This window comes from Schistocerca gregaria, chromosome 11 (assembly GCF_023897955.1).
Source record: "Schistocerca gregaria isolate iqSchGreg1 chromosome 11, iqSchGreg1.2, whole genome shotgun sequence".
In the NCBI taxonomy this organism is placed as follows: Eukaryota; Metazoa; Arthropoda; class Insecta; order Orthoptera; family Acrididae; genus Schistocerca; species Schistocerca gregaria.
The window spans coordinates 146,192,338-146,215,952 of NC_064930.1; the positions used below are offsets into that span (position 1 = coordinate 146,192,338).

At 43.8% G+C, this 23,615-nt stretch overlaps 1 protein-coding gene across 1 annotated transcript in view; it reads right to left on the reverse strand.

The window, feature by feature from the left end:
- Window positions 1-23,615, reverse strand: part of LOC126295070 (homeobox protein B-H1-like) — a 295,733-nt gene that overhangs the window by 11,839 nt on the left and 260,279 nt on the right. The window contains exons 4-5 of the mRNA XM_049987316.1: window positions 7,154-7,443; window positions 896-1,066 (exon numbers count right to left, since the gene is read on the reverse strand). Of these exons, the coding sequence (XP_049843273.1) occupies window positions 896-1,066; window positions 7,154-7,443 (461 nt within the window). The remainder of the gene's footprint in view (window positions 1-895; window positions 1,067-7,153; window positions 7,444-23,615) is intronic.

Consider the following 23,615-nt stretch of genomic DNA (forward strand, 5'->3'; position numbering starts at 1 on the left):
AAAAAAAAACAAGAAAATGGTATGCAGCGAACTTTTGGAACATTAAGAGAATGGTGGAGATGAATTTCTTGGAAGAACTGTGACAGGTGATGAAACATGGCTCCATAATTTTTCACCACAGACGAAGAGGCAATCGATGGAGTGGCATCGTGCAAATTCACCCAAGAAAAAAAATTCAAAACCACACCTTCTGCTAGACAAGTTTTGGCTACGGTATTTTTCGATTCCGAAGGACTCTTGCTTGTGGACATCGTGCCGAGTGGAACCACCGTGAATTCTGATGCATATGCGACGACACTGAAGAAACTTCGAGCTCCACTGATTCGTGGAGAAATGAACATATTGTACCTAAAGGATGTATCTACACACTGTAAAACTTTCAAACATGTTAAATAAAAGATGGATTTTAAAAAAATGGTGGGCATTTCTTTTGGAGTCACCCTCCTACTAAAGTTATATAGTTTATCCTATTCAGAGAAAATTTAAGGACGGTGTAAGTTTTAATTCTCATATATACTAAATAAGACTTACGTTGGGAAAAATGCATCTGCTACTGAGGGGGAAAAACAACAATGAAAAATTCAAACAATTGCGGAATGTGATGGAAACATTCATTAAAGTGAGTACATGTCTTTTTTTGAATTTTGGAAGACACAGTGTGCGGCAAGACTAGAAAGTTTGAAGTGTGCACATGAAGTACCCCCTTGCTCCCCTTGTTGGTATGGCTAGGCTTAACACTGAGGTTGCTTTGGATATGGTGAAGTATGAGCGTGGATTTAGCTGGAGCTTTGAATTGGTCATTAATCTCCCCAGCGCCTGCAGCTGCTCGTATGTCTTAGTGTTAGCACCCTGAAGCAGGCAGCTGAGTAGTGGAGCAGCAGCGGTTCTGACCGACCTTGGAGACGGGCCCGCGGCTCGTGTTGCTGTCGGAGCCGGCGCGCGGCCTGCCGCTGCTGCTGTGCCCGTGGTCACCGCCCCCGCCACTGCTGCCCTCGGACTTTGATGTCGACGACGAGTCTGAGGTCTTGCTGCTGCCCCCACTGGAGCTCGGCGACATCAGCGAGTGCTGCAACATCGTAACATCCACGTGTCGTATAATACAGTGAGGCAACTCTGTTAGCTCGCAGCATTTTATAATATTATGTATATACTTATGTGAGTTATCCCTGCTAATTTTCAAAGGATGCAAACTTTAGATCGTAACTGTGATTTTCCAGACGAAAGTCTGGTATGGAACTAGAAATAATAATACATCATATACACTATGAATGAGAAATACTCCTTTTTATTTCGATTTTGGTTTTTATTATTTTCAAGGACTTAAATTTTGTTCACACAATGCAATTTCAACATTTTCTAAGCGATATTTTGAACAAGAAACAATGTCACTACTTGCTGGGATGCTCGAAACAAATTCAAAAGGCACGCCGAACCGAGGCAGCAGTAGAAATGTTACAGCTGTGTCAAGAAAATTTGTGTGACTTCTTTAACCATTCAATAACCACAGCGCAGTGCTGGGTGTATCAATACCACGCTGAGACACTGTCGCAAGACAGGCAGTGGAGACGTGGATTCTCCACGGCCAAAAAATGTGAAGAGCCAGACTGTGTTTTTTGGGACTTGCATGGTCTGTTGGTAACTGGTTATGCTTGTAAGGGGCTAATCGTCAGTGGAGCAGACCACAGAAATTTCCACACGAGGTTACGCCAGGCTGTGATGCAGTTAGTTGCAAGAAGCTGTCGGTGGGGCTGTTTACACTCGAGCTGTTTACACTCCACAACAACAGCACTCCTGATTCTGCACACGATCCATATGACGGCGCTTCTTTGGGCTATCGAATGTTTCCCACTACCCACTATCCCACCCCCATCACTGATCTCCTGGCGTGGTATCCAATGGCGTTGTCTGTCCTCAAATGAAGAAACGAGAGTGTCACAGCCATTGCCAGAATGACATCGAGGTGATCTTGGGGGTGTAATGTCTCCTGAATAGCAAAAAAACGCAAGTTACTCCAACCAATGTTTCAGCTAAGTCATCGATCAGAGTGAAGAATGTGGCGCACTGAAGGTGAATACAAGATGAGCCGAGATCGTGGCCACTGTGCAAGGTGAGTCTGAATGTTGCCTTGTGGTGCTGTGGGCAAGCAACACAGTACAGAAAGTATATAAGCAGAGCAGAGCAGAGACCAATAGTGAGTCATTGTAGAGAGGATACTGCCCACAAATTGGGAAAGGCAGTGATATAAGTGACTTTGTCAAACAGCAGGTTCTTTTGGCGTGGCGACTCGGAACGACTATCTCTGAAATGGCACAGCTGGTTGGCTGTTGACATGATACCATCATGAGCACACGAGTAGGCGACAAGATATGGGCATCCACAGTCGAGCATACAATGTGGAGGTCAGAGGCTTGCCCACTATGTAAAGCAAGACAGATGGTGATCCGTGGGAGATCTGATGACACACTACTGTGATGGTCCTGGCGCAACTGTTTTGGAGCACACCACTCGGCACAAATCGTTTAAAGTTGGTCTCGTCAGCAGGCAAACCAAGTGTGTTGCCACACTGATCCAATGATATCATCATTTATGATTCCAATGGGCATGGGATCATCGAGACTGGACCGGTGTTCAACTGATATCTCTCCCAGCCAGAGGTCTGAGTCCTCCCTCGAGCATGGGTGTGTGCGTTGTCCTTAGTGTAAGTTAGTCTAAGTAGTGTGTAAGCTTAGGGACTGATGACCCCAGCAGTTTGGTCCAATAAGGCATTACCACAAATTTCCAAATTTGAACGGAAGTGTACGCACTCATTCCCTGCACCATGTACAAGGTAATGTAGGGGCAGTATTATGCTGTCGTGAGGGGGAGAAGCACAACAACAACATTCATCTAGGCTTCCAAGTAGTAATCAAAGGCAGGGTGACAGCTATGGACTATATGATTAATTATTGGACACCACCTGCTTCCCTACATGCTTGATGGCATCCCCCAGAAGTAGTAGTTCCCAAGTCGCAACACCAGAATTTTGGTAGAGTGGTTTGAGGACCATCACAGTGAAATGTCGATCTCCTCACCAGTCAATTCGCCTAATCTGACACTGGAAGGTTATACATGGAACACTATACTCAGCCAGCAGTGTAAACACAAACTAGAGACACACATTTTACAATTGTGGGACTTGTCCGCAGGCATTTGGTGCCAGATACCTGCGGATAGCTACGAAGCTGTTGTCGAACCAGTCCCATGGAAAATCGCTGCTGTACTGTATCCCAAAATTGGGCCAGCGCGCTACAGATGGTGATAATATTTTACCTGATCAATATAATAGAGATCAGAAACAGATAAAGTACGAGTCTGATGAAGCAGTTCACATGCTTTACAAATGAAGGCGCTGCTGTTGTATCAGAGCTAATGGGCATTGTCTGTTCCCTCTGTACTTCCTCAAGTACGACCAGACTGAGAATGGTCAGTTCACACTGATCGCCCTGTTCTCTCCAACTGATGTGTACTGCGATGACTTACTGTTAGTACTGAAGATGGGCACACGATCCTGCTGGTTTAAAGTAACACTGTGAAGGCGAAATGAACGAATGTCGCGATCGGATGTTCTTTTAGCGAAGCTGCATTTCGGGAGACTGTGGAATATGTAACACGACGAACTGCACAATTACAGGTATGTTTCACTAGAGCAGGATGTGTGGGCTGTGGAGTAAGTTTCACGCTGCAGACCAAGCTTCAGGTGAAAAAGATATAAATTTCCTCAAATGCAAACAGCGTGATTGTATTCTCGTTTATTCCACCTCCACTACGAGGGAACGTATGTAGTGCATCAAATGAAAACTAGGCACCGGGGAAAGTAACTATTACATCACTGCGACAGAACTGCGTGCTATTCCTATATTTCTTGCATTTATGGCACATCCTTTATTTCTGTAATTAATTTCATTCATTAATCACCAGTAACAGGTTGCTGTTCTTCCTCCACTTACGTTTATTGTACTATCGCTAAAGAGTCTGCAATGCCTCGACTGTGTCGTTATGTCCACATAATTGTTGTACGTGCTCTAGATTTAAGTGAAACTTTTATCTACATAAATGTATATATAAACCTAACTTTCACTAGCAAGTTGTTATTTTGGTATAGAACTCGCTTCTGTGGTTTAGGTGAGTCGCACATTTCGTCAGATTTTGATTTTCACTTGAGAATGGCCGTAGCGCCGAAATCACGACTGTGTGAAATAAATGAACAGTAATTTACATCTGCAACTACGTAATTACTCTGCTATTCACAATAAAGTGCCTGGCAGAGGGTTCAATGAACCACCTTCAAGCTGTTTCTCTACCGTTCCACTCTCGAACGGCGCGCGGGAAAAACGAGCACTTAAATTTTTCTGCCCGAGCCCTAATTTCTTCTATATTATAGTGATCATCACTTCTCCGTATGTAGGTGGGTGGCAACAGAATATTTCGCCAATCCGAGGAGAAAACTGGTGATTGAAAACACATGAGGAGATCCCCTCGCAACGAAAAAAGGCTTTGTTTGAATGATTGCCACTCCAATTCACGTATCACGTCTGTGGCACTATCTCCTTTACTCCGCGACAATACAACACGTGCTGCCCTTCTTTGTACTTTTCCGACGTCATCCGTCAGTCCCACCTGATGCGGATCCCACACCGCACAGCAATACTCCAAAATAGGGCGGGCAAGCGTGGTGTAAGCAGTCTCTTCAGTAGACCTGTTGCACCTTCCAAGTGTTCTGCCAATGAATCGCAGTCTTTGGTTGGCTCTACCCACAGCATTATCTGTGAGACCGTTCCAATTTAAGTTATTTGTAATTGTAATCCCCAAGTATTTAGTTGAATTTACAGCCTTCGGATTCGAGTGACTTACGGCGTAATCGAAATTTAGCTGCTTTCTTTTAGTACTCATGTGAATAACTTCACACTTTCCCTTATTCATGGTCAATTGCCACTTTACGCACCATACAGATATTTTATCCAAGTCATTTTGCAATTCGTTTTGATCATCTGATGACTTTACAAGAAGGTAAATGGCAGCATCATCTGCAAACAATCTAAGTCAGTTACTCAGATTGTCTCCTATGTCGTTAAAATAGATCAGGAACAATTGAGGACCCCTAACACTTCCTTGGGGAACGCCGGATATTATTTGTTTTACTCGATGACTTTCCGTCTGTTACTAGGAACTGTGATCTTTCTGACAGGAAATCACGAATCCAGTCGCACAACTAAGGTGATACTCCATAGGCAAGCAGTTTGGTTAGAAGACGTTTGAGAAGAACGGTGTCGAAAGCCTTCTGGAAGTCTAAAATATGGAATCAATTTGACATCCCCTGTCGATAGCACTTATTACATGAGTATAAAGAGCTAGTTGTGTTTCACAAGAAGGATATTTTCTGACTACGTGTCAACAACTCGTTTTCTTCGAGGTACTTCATAATGTTCAGATCCAGTGTATGTTCCAAAACCCTGCTGCAAATCGTTAGTGATTTGGCCCTGTTATTCAGCGGATTGCCCTACTTCTCTTATTGGTTATTGGTGAGACTTACACTTCAACAGCGGACATTTCTTTCGAAATGGTTCCATACTGCTCGTCAACTCTTGTACGCACTTTCCTTCTTGAGGGCGCAGAGTCCACTTGTATCTTACATCATCAGAGTCGGTGGACAATAGCAGAGACACGTGGAGAGTTGTGAGATGCCGGCAACAGCACTTGCTGGAGAGTTCGAAGTGAGGCCATTTCTGATCTCTGGCACACATGTACCTGGGGAGCACCGCAGCTTCAGGAACATTCGTGGCGGAAGTCTGGCGTTACCCAGGTACACTACTGGTCATTAAGATTGCTACACCACGAAGAAGTGCTACAGACGAGAAATTTAACTGACAGGAAGGAGATGGTGTGACATGCAAATTATTAGCTTTTCAGAGCATTCACACAAGGTTGGCGCCGGTGGCGACACCTACAACGTGCTGACACGAGGAAAGTTTCCAACTCATTTGTCATACACAAACAGCAGCTGACTGGCGTTGCCTGGTGAAACGTTGTTGTGATGCCTCATGTAAGGAGGAGAAATGCGTACCGTCACGTTTCCGACTTTGATAAAGGTCGGATTGTAGCCTATCGCGATTGCGGTTTATCGTATCGCGACATGGCTGCTCGCGTTGGTCGAGATCCAATGACTGTTAGCAGAATATGGAATTGGTGGGTTCAGGAGGGTAATACGGAACGCCGTGCTGGATCCTAACGGCCTCGTATCACTAGCAGTCGAGATGACAGGCATCTTATCCGCACGGCTGTGACGGATCGTGCAGCCACGTCTCTAACCCTGAGTCAACAGATGGGGACGTTTGCAAGACAACAACCATCTGCACGAACAGTTTGACGACGTTTGCAGCAGCACGGACTATCAGCTCGGAGACCGTGGCTGCGGTTACCCTTGACGCTGTATCACAGACAGCAGCGCCTGCGATGGTGTACTCGACGACGAACCTGGGTGCACGAATGGCAAAACGTCACTTTTTCGCATGAATCCAGGTTCTGTTTACAGCATCACGACGGTCGCATCCGTGTTTGGCGACATCGCGGTGAACGCACATTGGAAGCTTGTATTCGTCATCGCCATACTGCGTATCACCCGGCATGATGGTGTGGGGTGCCATTGGTTACACGTCTCGGTCACCTCTTGTTCGCAATGACGGCACTTTGAACAGAGGACGTTACATTTCAGATGTGTTACGACCCGTGGCTCTACCCTTCCTTCGACCCCTCCGAAACTGTACATTTCAGCAGGATAATGCAGGTCCTGTACGGGCCTTTCTGGATACAGAAAATGTGCGACTGCTGCCTTGGCCAGCACATTCTCCAGATCTCTCACCAATGGAAAACGTCTGGTCAATGGTGGCCGAGCAACTGGCTCGTCACAATGCGCCAGTCACTACTCTCGACGAACTGCGGTATCGTGTTGAAGCTGCACGGGCAGCTGTACCTGTACACGCCATCCGAGCTCTGTTTGAGTCAATGCCCAGGCGTATCGAGGCCGTTATTACGGCCAGAGGTGGTGGTTCTGGGTACTGATTTTTCAGCATCTATGCACCCAAATTGCGTGAAAATGTAATCACATGTCAGTTCTCACCTGGACGGCGCTCTTCATGTGTGAGATGATGTTGGCGCCGGGGCGGCGCGGCGTCTTGTGGCCGCCGGCGTCCGACTTGCTGCGGGGGCGGAAGGCGTCCAGCAGCGTGGAGTGGCGCTGGCGAGAGGGCGACGGCTGCGGCTGCGGGGGCGGTGCCGGCTGGGGGCTCTGCTGCGGGGGCGGCGCCGACACCACGTCATCGCCGGACCGCCGCCGCGGCTGCTGCTGCTGTTGGGGGCCGGGGGAGATGGCGCCCGGCCTGTGGCGTGACTGCGCCATGCTCCACGTGCCTGCAACAGCACACCGCACTCACTGCACCAGGTCTCTTCCACAAGTAAAGTCGCTCAATATTTTTATGGAAAAAATAACATTTATCAGCATTCATTTTGTTCCAAGCAAAGTACGAGGGTCGTTTGAATTAGTAGCATCTTTCGAAAGAACGCACACCAAGTTTCAGCGATATTGGTGTATTTTTTTGTGTTTCGCATTCACGTGAATCAAGTAACTGGAGTGATTGTCAAAAAATGGACGAAGAAGAATTTCGTGTGCTGACGAAACATTACTTTATGAAAGGCAAGACGCCTCAGGACAGTAAAGAGAATATTGATAAACATTACGGTGACTCTGCACCTTCGATTGGAACAGTTTACAAGTGGTTTCAAAATTTTCGGAGTGGCCATACGGTCACAAGTGATGCTGTTCTGGACGCCGTGTGGAGGTTACGTCTCCAGAAATCATCCATAAAATCCACGATATGGTGGTGGATAACAGAGGAGTTAAGTTCCGTGAGATTGCTAGTCCTGTGGGCATCTCGAATGAACGGGTACATAATACTTTGCACAAACATTTGGACATGAGAAAGCTATCCGCGAGATGGGTTCCGCCATTGCTCACGCTTGACCGAAAACGGAATCGTGTGAAGTGTTGCAAGGATTGTTTGCAGCTGTTCAGGAAGAATCCGCAGGACTTTAAGCGTCGTTTCGTCACTGTGGATGAAACCTGGATACATTACTACACTCCTGAGACCAAACAACAATCTGAACAATGGGTTACCAAGGGAGAATCTGCACCAAAAAAGGCGAAGACCATTCCTGTGGCCGGAAACGTTATGGTGACGGTCTTTTGGGATTCGTAAGGGATAATCCTCATCGACTATCTGGAAAAGGGTGGAACTATTACAGGTGCATATTATTCATCGTTACTGGACCATCTGAAAACCGAGCTGCGGGAAGAACGCCGGCGATTGGACCGCAAAAAAGTCCTTTTCCATCACGACAATGCACCAGCACACCACCTCAGCAGTTGTGGTCGCAAAACTAATGGAAACATGATTCCAACTCGTTTCACATCCCCCCTACTCTCCAGACTTGGCTCCCTCGGACTACTATTTGTTCCGAAATTTGAAGAAATGGCTGGCGGGATAAAGATTTTATTCAAACGAGGAGGTGATTGCAGCAACTAATAGCTATTTAGCAGACTTGGACAATTCCTGCTATGCGCAAGGGTCCAACAAATTAGAACAGCTTTGGACGAAGCGTGTAAGTCTAAAAGGAGACAATGTCGAAAAATAAAGGTTTACCCCAAACACGTAACTAGATTTTATTTTTTCACGGACTTTTCTAATTCCCCTCGTAATCCCCCTCAGACACAATACACTTGTGCCAATGCTTCTTCCAATCCTCTAAGGACTTCTCATAAGCAGTTCCTGGTACAGCGCTTAGTGCTTCCAGCGATGCAGTTTTTATTTTCTGAATCTGTTGAAAATCTTCGTCCTTGAGTAGGTCTCTTTAGTTCTGGGAACAGGAAAAAGTCGCACAGGTGCCAAATCCGTTGAGTACGGTGGCTGAGGCGTGACTGTCTTCTTGTCTTCGTCCAAAAAATCTCTCGCAAGCAACGCTGAATGGGCAGGTTCATCATCGTGATGCAAAATGCCATGAACTGATTCTCGACAATGTTGGACGTTTTTTGCCAATTTCTTGTCGCAGGCGAGGCACAACCTCATGGTAATGCCCCTTATTGGCCGTACGACCTGGAGGCAAAAATTCTTCGTGAACTACGCCACGGTAATTGAAAGAAACAAAATAGTCAGCAAAGCTTTTGACATTTGATGAAACTTGGCGTGCATTTTTAGGTCTCGGCGCTCCGGCTCGCTTCCATTGTGACGATTGGGCTGTGGTTCCGACGTCACAGCCGCAAACCCATGTTTCGTCACCAGTTAGGACCCTTTCGAGCAAATCAGGATCACCACTGACGTCATTCAAGAGCTCCTGAGTGAGGATTGTGCCACGGGTCTTCAAAATTGAGACGTTTAGGAGCAAACTTCGCCGACACACATTTCGTGCCGAAAACGTCAGAAAAAGTTACACGACGAGTCGACCGATATGCCAACATCCTCAGCAACTTCTCTTGCGGTAATTCGACGATTTTCCAAAACAGTTTTCTTCACAGCTTTGAAGTTATAATCTGTTGTTAATGCGCTGGGGGCGTCCAAAGCGACGTTCATCATTGGCAACTTCTTGGCCATCTTGGAAGAGCTTGTACTACTAGCAAACTTTTTTTTTTTCCTTTCTTACGGCAGACTCACCGTATGCCACAGCCGATATTTCAAGTGTTTTAAAGCGCGTGACTCCATTTTACACACAAAATTTGATGCACATTCACTGCTCCATTTTTTATAATAACTAAAAATCTTCGAGGACGCTGAAGCACGTCTAACCTTTCCATCTGCCAAAAACAAACGAAGTAGGCTGTACACTAAAATCTGAACGTATGTTCGGGACATCTGTGCCAAAATACAAAAAAAAAAAAAAAAAACAAAAAAAAGATCGATGATAGAATACGTTGCCCCCGTGATTTGGAAAGTCAACTTAGTTTTTGAGCAGCCCTCGTAATAGCTTCTACAACGAAAATTTAACTCGAAACCTGGCATAGAATCCAAAGAGATTCTGGTCGTAGATAAAGCATGCTAGCGCCCAGAGACAGCCGTTGCCTTCCCTGCGCGATGGCAACGGAAATACTATCGATGTCGGTGTAACACTGTATGGGAATTTTTAAGACAATCTCTCATTATATTAAAAACTTTCTAAAGCCAAATCTATGAAAACTGCTATTTCAGTTTTCAGTTATGTATGATGAGATAACGGATGGAGGTCCGCCCGCGGTAGCTGAGTAGTCAGCGCCTCAGAATGTCAATCCCAAGGGTACGAATTCGATTCCCGGCTGGGTCGGAGATTTTCTCCGCTCACGAACTGGGTGCTGTGTTGTCCTAATCATCATTTCCTTTCATCGACGCCCAAGTCGCCGAAGTGGCGTCAAATCGAAAGACTTGCACCCGGCGATCGGTCTACCCGACGGGGTGCCCTAGCCACACGACATTTACATTTAGCGGATGAAAGCTGCTTTAGAAGTATCTTCACATGAACGCAGAACGCACGATTAACAAAAACCGCAGATTTCAGGTACAAGAATCACATTTTGGTCTGAATGCATTCTGAAAATACCACGTCTGTGTGTCTTTAATTAGCGTGGAAAGATAAGATGATGTTGCAAATTTGTTAGCAACATAAACAACTTACTAAAGAAACACAAGAAAATGATCTCTACGTGAGCGAAGCACAGAGCTACAGTAAGTAGTATTTGATGTCACTACTAACCGTCTTCAAAAACTTCAAATGCTGTCATAATTCACTCATAAAGAGCTATCTACATCTACATGGACACACTGCAAATCACATTTAAGTGCCTGGCAGAGGGTTCACCGAACCACCTCCACAGTTCTCTATTATTCCAATCTCGTATAGCGCGCGGATAGAATGAACACCTATACCTTTCCGTACGAGGTCTGATTTCCCTTATTTTATCGTTGTGGTCGTTTCTCCCTAAGTAGTTCGGTGTCCACAAAATATTTTCACATTCGGAGAGAAAGTTGGTGATCGGAACGAAAAACGCCTTTGTTTTAATGGTGTCCACTACAAATACTGCATCATTTCTGTGACACTCTCTCCCATATTTCGCGATAATACAAAACGTGGTGCCCTTCTCTGAACTTTTTCGATATACTCTGTCAGTCCTATCTGGAAAGCATCCCACACCGCGTAGCAGTATTCTAAAAGACGACAACCAAGCGTAGTGTAGGAAGTCTCCTTAGTAGATCTGTTACAGTTTCGAAGTGTCCCGCCAATAAAACGCAGCATTTGGATAACCTTTCCCACAACATTTTCTGTGTCTTCCTTTCAGTTTAAGTTGTCCGTTATTGTAATAACTAGGAATTTAGTTGAACTTACGGCCTTTAGATTAGACTGATTTATCGCGTAACCGAAGTTCAACGAGTGCCTTCTAGCACTCGTGTGGATGACCACACACTTTCCATTATTTAGGGTCAACTGCCACTTTTCGCACCATTCAGATATATTTTCTAAATCGTTTCGCAGTTTGTTTTGATCTTCTGATGACTAGTCTATAAACGACAGCGTCATCTGTCAACAACCGAAGACGGCTGCTCAGATTGTCTCCCAAATCGTTTATATAGATAAGGAACAGCAAAGGGCCTACAACACTACCTTGGGGAACGCCAGAAATCACTTCTGTTTTACTCGATGACTATAGTCTTAAGTTTGAGTTTTAACACAGTAAGGCAGGCATTAATAGTTACTGTCTATGGCTGGAGACATCGTAATTCATTGCGCCCATTTTACCCAGATGGTATTCATCCAATACTGGTCAATGAGACCACTTAGCGATTCCCACGAGACCTGACACGCTGGTTCTAGCTTTTCCAAAACTTTTTCTTGCTGGTATCCCCAGCAAAACGATGAAGTCAAAATAAAAGTTCCACTTACTACAGTTTAGCTATTCATACACATCAACGTCAGCATCACTTATGACGATTTAATTTATTTAACACTAACACGAACACTGTTCGCAACATAGCTTGCCGACAGAATTCACATATACCACTGAGTGTAACAGCAGAATTGTATCATCACGAAAGATGATGACATACGTCATCACAGAGATGCCTGCAAATTTGATGTTCGGAGCTGTTTTCATACACGGGAGTTTGATTCTTTAAAGAATAAGTAGTGGTGCGGTTACAGGCTATTTTAATATTTTTCGAAGCGTGAATACGGCGACAAGAAAAAAATCTCGAATTTTTCCCCGATCTCCCGGTTAAAAACGTACCTTTCCCGCTTTTCCTTGATAAGCCACAGTGTACTTTCCCTCGAAGCTGTAAAAAAAGAAAACTCAATCCTTTGAATGGTACAGATACACCTGCAGCTTCCCGGCATTTTAGAACACGAAACTCGGCAAGGGGGAAAAAGAAACAGGTTTCGGGGAGATCTTTGATGTGCTGCAACATGTACGCTGCATATTTGTGTGTTGTCGTTGTCTTCAGTCCTGAGACTGGTTTGATGCAGTTCTCCATGCTACCCTATACTGTGCAAGCTTCTTCATCTCCCAGTACCTACTCCAGCCTACATTCTTCTGAATCTGCTTAGCGTATTCGTCTCTTGGTCTCCCTCTACGATTTTTACCCTCCAAGCTGGCCTCAAATGCTAAATTGGTGATCCCTTGATGCCTCAGAACATGTCCTACCAACCGATCCCTTCTTCTGGTCAAGTTGTGACACAAACTTCTCTTGTATTCAGTACCTCCTCAACAGTTATTTATAGTCCGTGCTTCACTTCCATTCATGGCTACACTCCATACAAATACTTTTAGAAGATACTTCTTGACAAATGTACGCTCGATGTTAACGAGTTCCATATTTCGTATTACGAAAGTATAAATTCGAGTTTCATAAAATACAGCACGTTGGTTTGCGAAGAATTGAAACGGAGATTGCAATGCGCTATTTTAAGCAAATCATAGCCCAAGTCACGTTATTTCGACAGCCAATCACAACAGCTATTCAAAGCTTAGGACACGTGATGCAGTCAGCCAATAGCAACATCACTGTTAAGTAGCGTCAACGCGCAAATAGGAGAAGTTTATATTTTAATGTACGTAACGTAGCTACAAGAGAAGCTAAGCTTTCACATGAAGGGTGATTCACAGAGATATGCAAATATTTTAATCTGTTGTTCTACAAGTAAAACTCAAGACAAAAGTTCATATAAACATGGGTCCGCATATGTTTAGTTACGGTTAATGAGAGTTTTTGCCCGAAATTCAGTAACTTGACTAATATGAAGCCACTGCAAAACTGTACGAGGTTAAAGTAAAGCATGATTTCAATTAATTTTATTTTTATTGGTCCAGTGAACATACGAGTAATAAAATATGTTCCATTCCTATTTCATAAGTAACACGCAAACTAAAACAGTTACTATGTGGTTTCACTTACATACATTGTTGTTGTTGTTATGTTTTCTCACTGAACACTACAGAAAATTAACTCGTTTGAAGGTTAGGAAACGACTGAAACAACTCACTAACGGTTGCCAACGATGACATAAGCGTTTCTACATTCTTAACAGAGAGTTAACAAATTTACTTGAATTATAATCTTTGCTTCTCCGGATGTTCTGGATACACATCTGGGACATGTTTTATTAGATTCACCAGATCAATAACAACAGAATAAATGGAAAACGAGCTTTACTTCAACCTCGTGCAGTTTCCCGATGGCTTCGTATTAGCGAAGTTGCTAAATTTGTGACAAAATCTTTTACTAGCCTAACTTCGTAACTAAACATTTGTTGACTTATGTTCACATGAACTATTTTTTTAGTGTTACTAGTGGAATAACATATGGAAATAGTTGAATATCATCGTGAACCACACTATATAATACTGAATATTAATAAGCTACAAGAAAAGTTAAGCTTTCACAGGTAAAACTGGTCTTTTTAGCGTGTCTCATACCTTAAGATACATCACACAAATGTGTGAGTAAAATTTTAAATAATGACAATGTGTGGTCTTCTGGGGTGAAAATTATTGAAAGTGGATGGTGCTGAATGTTTTAAGTTTTAAATGAAAGTCGAACGCTCTCTCAGTTACGAAATTAGTCTAATTGCATATTTCACACAGTTCATCTTGTGTAAAAGAAAATTCTTTTAAAAATAACGCTTTTGAAAGACCCATCCGCAAAATTTTCTCGCGACGTCTTGGACTTGGGTTTGTTTCGGCGGCTGCCATTGTGCGCCAGAAATATCGCGTGAGCAGCTACGATGACGTGAGAAACCGGTACGATCGTACACGAATAGCCTTAAGGGATATCTCACCTCACTTTATAGACCAAGTCGGAGGATACTCCAAGAGCGTAAGAATTTCGTAAACCATACGAGAACTATAGGACCCATTCATATGTCCAGATTCACAATGAAGGAGGCCCTAACCTGATATCAAGCTTTTCAGTGCGCTTTTCGGAATGTACCAGTACTATATTGTCTCGTGTTCGATTCTTTATTACGGCACAATGACATACGTGGCAGGAGATGAAAATGTGCACTTTAAACTCTGTGAACAGTTGAAACTAGCCAACAGTGTGGAATGTAATACTTCGTTTCTGATCAATTGACATGAACAAAAGCTGTATTTATATTGCAAACCGACAAGAATAACTTTATTGCTGTGCAAGCCTTGATTTCCAAAAACGTGGAAATACAGTAACACCTGAAAACAAACTAATAACAGCCTTCCGTAATTATAGAATTACCCGGACAGTCCACAGAAGCGCGTGTGAACGAGCGTTGTCGTGATGAAAACTGGCATCGCGGTGGTCACGCGAGAATTCGTGATGTCCGTGGCGCATTGTTGTGCTGTCAAAGAGTTTCCAGCCCTGAAGACATACATGGTGGCGCCTCCCACACCATGACCGTTGAGGCAGGGCTGTTGATAAAGTATCGGTATCTTTGAACAAAATATCGCTATCTATGGGTCCGATACATCGGTATACAAAAGGCAAACTCTAGTGCCAGTAATTTTTTTAATATTGCGTCTTTTTCATAATTTTCGGAACGTATTTGAATTTTTAATTTGAAATCGTGGCCGAACATAATATTACTTTCACTGCGTGAAGGAGTGTTACTACTTTTTGGGCTTTCGTCACGTCCAGCCTCCGTCTTTTCCGGTGTGGATCAAGTTATGTGTGGCACAAAGTGGAAGCAGTACACGTGTACTGGTACTCTAATTACGTAACCATTACGGCAGCTCACCTGAACCTCTCGATACGAGCAATATTCTACTGTGTTTCTGTGAAGTATCTGACATACTTCTCAGACAACATCCAGATTTGATTTCATTAATGTAGAGGTACGTTGATACATGGTTATGTTTATATTGCAATGATATTATTCTTGTGTGTATTCTTCCTTTTGTCACTATGATCTTTGACGTACTTTTAACTCTGATTTTTGGGCGCGTAAGCGATTATTAGTTAGTTAGAGAGTCGGAGCTTGAGAAGGTCAGGTCTTGGACGTCATGTTGGAAAGTCGCATATAGTAGTCAGCTTATAAAATGGTAACTTTAACAGTGAGGAAGATGTTTTCCAGTATGTTTTGTATTGTGAATTGATGTGTGTGTTACGTTATATTGCAACAAAAGCAATAAAAAAGAAGTGTAACTTAAATTCGGGGTGCTGATTATTTTTTTTTACATCACCATTGTGCTAACTTTGAAAGGTTTAATCTTCAAGAATGGTTTGTGAAACATATCTATAAAACTTTTGAATATAGCAGAATAAAACATAGGCCTCTTTGCATCCGAGCTTGGAATCATCAAATGTTCAAATGGCTCTGACCACTATGGGACTCAACATCTGAGGTCATCAGTCCCCTAGAACTTAGAACGACTTAAACCTAACGAACACAAGGACATCACACACATCCATGCCCGAAGCAGGATTCAAACCTGCGACCGTAGCGATCTCGCGGTTCCAGACTGAAGCGCCTAGAACCGCACGGCCACTTCGACCGGCTTGGAATCATCACTACCTAGATTTTCGACCATTGAGCCATGATTTTACAACGAGACCAGCGTGGGAAACACGAAAATATGAGTGACACCTGCCACATAATAACTTCGTTGTTGTACGAAAATGCAGTATTTGGCAGCGTGAGTAACACCACAATGATTATTAAATGCTGACATTTGTTGTGGTAGGGTTGTTAGAACTGGAATGTGGCGGAGTGAATAGAACAACGCGATAACCGATGTCAAGAACCAGCACACCAGTTGCTGTTTAATGCAACTAGCGTGATATTTCTTCACGTCGACATTCTCCAAAAACAACTGCCGAAAATGACGAACGACAATCTGAGTAACGAGACTGGTCTTTGCAGTGGGCCAGGCCGCAATGTTCAGCTTCACAACGATGTTTTGACACTGCAACTGGTATACTCTGTCCATCATAAGAATAAACCTGCCGGCCAGACTGGCCGAGCGGTTCTAGGCGCTACAGTCGGGAGCCGCGCGACCGCTACGGTCGCAGGTTCGAACCCTGCCTTTGGCATGGATGTGTGTGATGTCCTTAGGTTAGTTAGGTTTAAAATGGTTTCAAATGGCTCTGAGCACTATGGGACTTCTGAGGTCATCAGTCTCCTAGATCTTAGAACTACTTAAACCTAACTAACCTAAGGACATCACACATGCTCGAGGCAGGATTCCAACCTTCGACCGCAGCGGTCGCGCGCTTTCAGACTGTAGCGCCTAGAACGGCTCGGCGACTCCGGCCGGCTAGGTTTAAGTACTTCTAAGTCATAGGGGACTGATGACCTCAGATGTTAGGTCCCGTAATGCTCAGAGCCATTTGAACCAACACACCTGTTGTAAACATTCCGCCATGTATTCTTCCACGTTCGCGTGTCTCTCATTGAATTTCGTTTCACGCGCAGCGGAAGCCAAACTGTGACCAGTACAGTCAAGTACTATCACAAGGGTATGTCTTAAGCTGTGGTACACGCACGTACACTGAGCGATAATTTGCGGGACAACAGCTTTACCGGCGCACAAATCTTGGACAGCACTGGCCAACCAGCGGTCTAACTGGCCTGCAACGGTGTGGGCAGTTGCAGTTCAGGCGTAAAAAGAGAGGAGCGGAGAGAAAATATAGCTTCCAATGCCATTTACTTTTTGAAGAGAATAAAATAATATTCGGCAACATTCCAGCACTAAGGCGGTTCTCAGGTGACCAGACGGAAAGCACAAAATTCTCTCGTTGTCACTTGACATCGTATTCTGATTACAAACAAGAGTGAAACTTCCTGGCAGATTGAAACTGTGTCCAGGACCGAGACTCGAACTCGGGACCTTTGCCTTTCGCGGGCAGGTGCTCTGCCATCTGAGCCTTCCAAGCACGAGCCACGACCGTCCTCACAGCTATAATTCCACCAGTACCTCGTCTCCTCAGATGGTAGACCACTTACCCGCGAAAGGCAAAGGTCCCGAGTTCGAGTCTCGGTCCAGCACACAGTTTTACTCTCCCAGGAAGTTTCATATCAGCGCACACTGAGCTGCAGAGTGAAAATTTCACTCTACAAACACGAGTGACGAAAATTCCTAACTTGACCACAGGGTAATTTCTCTAAGCGAGTTGTGTGTAACGCAAACAGTACTGTGAAGGGATTTTACCGTACTGTTGATTAATGGCGAGCCGTTGTATATCCCGCCAGTGTTCGGATGTCACGTGTGAAAAAACTGCGTGCGTTAGTTCCGTAATGTCTGGTAGCTTAACAGTTGGTATTTCTCGGACTAAATGCCGTAACGTGGCTCAAAAACAGTTCTGTTGGGTTCGCATTGTAATGGTACAGTGGTAAATGTAAAAAACGCGGCATTTATATGCTGTGCTCGGTGCTGTGAAAACGATTGTTTTTTATGTTTCTATGAGAATTATCTACATCTGCGGTATAAAACAATGGACACAGCCTAAATAGAGAGTAATGGCTTTTCATTTTTGCCTCAAAAAAATTAGATTGTTATATTATAACACCAAGAGATAAACACTGGAAGTGGATTCAGAAGGACGTAGTTTCCAGCAGTTATTCGGAGACGAAGCTTGCACAGGATAGAGTAGCGTTGAGAGCTGTATCAAACCAGTCTCAGGACTGAAGGCAACAACAACATGTTTCCTTAATTTAAGCAACCTTTGTTAACTGTCTTTCATAAAATATCGATAATTAAGAATTTCTATTTAAGTGAAAATAGCAATTTTGCGTGCGATATGTAATTAGAAGAAACTACAAAAACGTGCTAAATTAAGGAGATGGGACCTGGATAGACTGAAAGAACCAGAGGTTGTAGAGTGTTTCAGGGAAAGCATAAGGGAACAATTCACAGGAATGGGGGAAAGAAATACAGTAGAAGAAGAATGGGTAGCTCTGAGGGATGTAGTAGTGAACGCAGCAGAGGATCAAGCAGGTAAAAAGACGAGGGCGAATAGAAATCCTTGGGTAACAGAAGAAATATTGAATTTAATTGATGAAAGGAGAAAATATAAAAATGCAGTAAATGAAGCAGGCAGAAAGGAATACAAACGTCTCAAAAATGAGATTGACAGGAAGTGCAAAATGGCTAAGCAGGGAAGGTTAAAGGACAAATGTAAGGATGTAGAGGCTTATCTCACTAGGGGTAAGATAGATACTGCCTACAGGAAAATTAAAGAGACCTCTGGAGAAAAGAGAGCCACTTGTATGAATATCAAAAGCTCAGATGGAAACCCAGTTCCCAGCAAAGAAGGGAAAGCAGAAAGGTGGAAGGAGTATATAGAGGGTCTATACAAGGGCGATGTACTTGAGGACAATATTATGGAAATGGAAGAGGATGTAGATAAGATGAAGTGGGAGATATGATATTGCGTGAAGAATTCGACAGAGCACTGAAAGACCTGAGTCGAAACAAGGCCCCGGGAGTAAACAACATTCCATTGGAACTACTGACAGCCTTGGGAGAGCCACTCCTGACAAAACTCTACCATCTAGTGAGCAAGATTTATGAGACAGGCGAAATACCCGCAGACTTCAAGAAGAATATAATAATTCCAATCCCAAAGAAAGCAGGTGTTGACAGATGTGAATTACCTAACTATCAGTTTAATAAGCCACGGCTGCAAAATACTAACGCGAATTCTTTACAGACGAATGGAAAAACTGGTAGAAGCGGACCTCGGGGAAGATCAGTTTGGATTCTGTAGAAATGTTGGAACACATGAGGCAATACTAACCTTACGGCTTATCTTAGAAGAAAGATTAAGAAAAGGCAAACCTACGTTTCTAGCATTTGTAGACTTTGACAATGTTAACTGGAATACTCTTTCAAATTGTGAAGGTAGCAGAGGTAAAGTACAGGGAGCGTAAGGCTATTTACAATTTGTACAGAAACCAGATGGCATTGGTTGGGAAGGGAGTGAGACAGGGTTGTAGCCTCGCCCAGATGTTATTCAATCTGTATATTGAGCAAGCAGTAAAGGAAACAAAAGAAAAATTCGGAGTAGGTATTAAAATACATGGAGAAGAAATAAAAACTTTCAGGTTCGCCGATGGCATTGTAATTCTGTCAGAGACAGCAAAGGACTTGGAAGAGCAGTTGAATGGAATGGATAGTGTCTTGAGAGGAGGATATAAGATGAACATCAACAAAAGCTGAACGAGGATAATGGAATGCAGTCAAATTACATCGGGTGATGCTGAGTGAATTAGATTAGGAAATGAGACACTTAAAGTAGTAAAGGAGTTATGTTATTTGGGGAGGAGAATAACTGATGATGGTCGAAGTAGAGAGGATATAAAATGTAGACTGGCAATGGCAAGGAAAGCGTTTCTGAAGAAGAGAAAGTTGTTAACATCGAGTATAGATTTAAGTGTCAGGAAGTCGTTTCTGAAAGTATTTGTGTGGAGTGTAGCCATGTATGGAAGTGAAACATGGACGATAAATAGTTTGGACAAGAAGAGAATAGAAGCTTTCGAAATGTGGTGCTACAGAAGAATACTGAAGATAAGGTGGATAGATCACGTAACTAATGAGGAGGTATTGAATAGGATTGGGGAGAAGAGGAGTTTGTGGCACAACTTGACAAGAAGGAGGGATCAGTTGGTAGGTCATGTTTTGAGGCATCAAGGGATCACCAACTTAGCATTGTAGGGCAGCGTGGAGGGTAAAAATCGTATAGGGAGACCAAGAGATGACTACACTAAGCAGATTCAGAAGGATGTAGGCTGCAGTAGGTACTGGGAGATGAAGAAGCTTGCACAGGATAGAGTAGCATGGACAGCTGCAACAAACCAGTCTCAGGACTGAAGACCACAACAACAACAACATGTAATTAGAAACAAGAAGTTATACATTAATCATAAAAATGATTAATTTTGTATTTGATCGATAAAATAAAAATGACTATGGCGATTTTTTGAACCAGGAAACTACGACCTCTATTTTATTAACAATTTCCTACGTTATCGTTTCCACTAGAGAGTTTACGTGCAATTACATGTCAACTTTATATAATACAGTGCGTCGGAAAACTTCAAAGACTGTTATTTCTGTAAATTTATGACGAACATTATGAGCAACACATTTCTCGGCCCTTTTTAACCGTGTTCCACACGCATGTTAAACTACGGAACAGGAAGAAGGTTCAGCCATTTTCATACTGCGCAGTAACAGGGCGACAGTCAGAGCATAACGCTGCGGAAACTGACTGTACACGATTGTTGAAATAAAACCTGTACAGCTAAAGCGTGATTACGGAAAACGTTCACAGTAATTAATACATTTCAATTCTTGAAGTTTCATTTAACTTACGTTAGTTATAAAATACCTATTACGTAAGTAGCACCTACTTCTAAGAGCTTAACAGTACCAATGTATGCTTACTGCGGCTTCAGACCAATCATCGTGTTTGTCTTTGTTTACCTCTGGTTTAAAAAAAATGGTTCAAATGGCTCTGAGCACTATGGGACTCAACTGCTGTGGTCATCAGTCCCCTAGAACGTAGATCTACTTAAACCTATCTAACCTAAGGACATCACACAACACCCAGCCATCACGAGGCAGAGAAAATCTCTGACCCCGCCGGAATCGAACCAGGGAACCCGAGATGCGGGCGCACATCAGGTTTATTCTTATGATGAACGGAGCACAGGCCGCTGCCGTTTGCAGAATGAAAAGACAGACGTCGAGATGAAGTGTTCCGGACAAATCCCATATATGGACGAAACCGTAGGACGGACCCATCAGGAACTCTTACCTACCACTTAGGTGCAGTTACCGCCGTCAGCAAAATGGTTATCGCCAAGCATAAACGTGCAACGTCTTCCTTTCAGTTCCTTCTCTGAGGTGAGCAGAAAGGCTGCTAGCTTCTTGATGTAATCAATCTAATATCTAGCTCTAAAACCTGCAGTATGTTTACAATATGCAGTCGATATTTACGCAGTATTTGTCAGATATGTTAAACTGCACTGATCCGCAAATAACCTTCAATTACGCAATGCTTGAGAGCGGCAGCATTAATAATAACGAATGTACAGAACAGGAACTGATCCACTCTATTCAAAAGCTCAAAAACAACAAGGCAGCAGGCGAGCACCAGATATCAGCAGAGATGTTAAAAAGAGGGCGGAAGCAAACGACACAAAGAAATTTATAACCTTATTACAATGCAATGATCTGGAAAACTGAAACGCTGCCTGAAGATCGGAAAACTGCAATTATTTGTCCCGTACACAAGAAAGGAAACAGAATGGAATGTGGAAATTACAGAGGAATCAGTTCGCTGAACATAACATAGAAAATCCTGTCAATGACCATTCTGGAAAAAAACTTTACGCGAAAACGTTATTCAAGATTACCAGGCTGGATTTCGAACAAACCGTTCCACAACTGATAATTTGTTTACTATACGACAAATCTTCGAGAAATACTGGGAATTTAACAAAAACATCCGCTGTCTCTTCACTGACTTCCAGCGAGCCTACGACAGCACCCACAGAAGTAGCCTCTACAACACCTAACGAGATTTTAGTGTAGGATGATACAACTGTGCATGGATGGCTTCCAGGCACTGCAGTTCTGAGCATCCATATCCCCTGCCTTTCCGATTAAAACAGGCTTACGACAGGGAGACAGTCTTTCATGCGTCCTCTCCAACCTTGCATGAGAAAGTGGTTCGGGAGAGTAAGTTACGAGGTGCATTCGTTCTAAGGCCTCCAATTTTTTGTTCCCCGGACTGGAAAGAGATAGAAACGTGCAATTGTTTTAAAACGAGGCCGCGTTCATTGTCAATACGCCCCAGAGATGGCAGCACCGTACGGCAGATTGATGAGAATCGTTTTAAATACTTAAAATGGCGACGTTTTCCTTACTTGAACAGCGTGCAATCATTCGTTTCCTGAATTTGCGTGGTGCGAAACCAATTGCGATTCATCGACACTTGAAGGAGACATGTGATGATGGAGTTACGGATGTGTCGAAAGTGCGTTCGTGGGTGCGACAGTTTGATGAAGGCAGAACATCGTGTGACAACAAACCGAAACAACCTCGGGCTGGCACCAAGCCAGTCTGACGACATGATCGAGAAAGTGGTGAGAATTGTTTTGGGGGGTCGCCGAGTGACTGTTGAACAGATCGCCCCCAAAGTTGGCATTTCTGTGGGTTCTGTGCGCACAATCCTGCATGACGGCCCGAAAATGTGAAAAGTGTCATCCAGGTGGATGCCACGAATGCTGACGGACGACCACACATGTTGCCGAGCAATGTTGACGCGCAACGACAGCACGAATGGGACTTTCTTTTCGTCGGTTGTGACAATCGATGAGACGTGGATGCCATTTTTCAATCCAGAAACAAAGCGCCAGTCAGCTCAATGGAAGCACACAAATTCACTGCCACCAAAAAAAATTTCGGGTAACCGCCAGTGCTGAAAAAATGACGGTGTCCATGTTCTGGGACAGCGACCCATTGCGTTCCAAAGGGCACTACGGTAACAGGTGCATCCTACGAAAATGTTTTGAAGAACAAATTCCTTCCTGCACTGAAACAAAAACGTCCGGGAAGGGCTGCGCGTGTGCTGTTTCACCGAGACAACGCACCCGTACATCGAGCTAACGTTACGCAACAGTTTCTTCGTGATAACAACTTTGAAGTGATTCCTCATGCTCCCTGCTCACCTGACCTGGCTCCTGGTGACTTTTGGCTTTTTCCTACAATGAAAGACTCTCTCCGTGGACGCACATTCACCAGCCGTGCTGCTATTGCCTCAGCCATTTTCCAGTGGTCAAAACAGACTCCTAAAGAAGCCTTCGCCGCTGCCATGGAGTCATGACGTCAGCGTTGTGAAAAATGTGTACGTCTGCAGGGCGATTACGTCGAGAAGTAACGCCAGTTTCATCGATTTCGGGTGAGTAGTTAATTAGAAGAAAACTCGGAGGCCTTAGAACTTGAATGCACCTCCTACATCTGTACAACGGTCTCCGATTCGAACACAGTGAAGTAAAATTCCTGGCGTATGCCGGTGGAACAGTGTTGC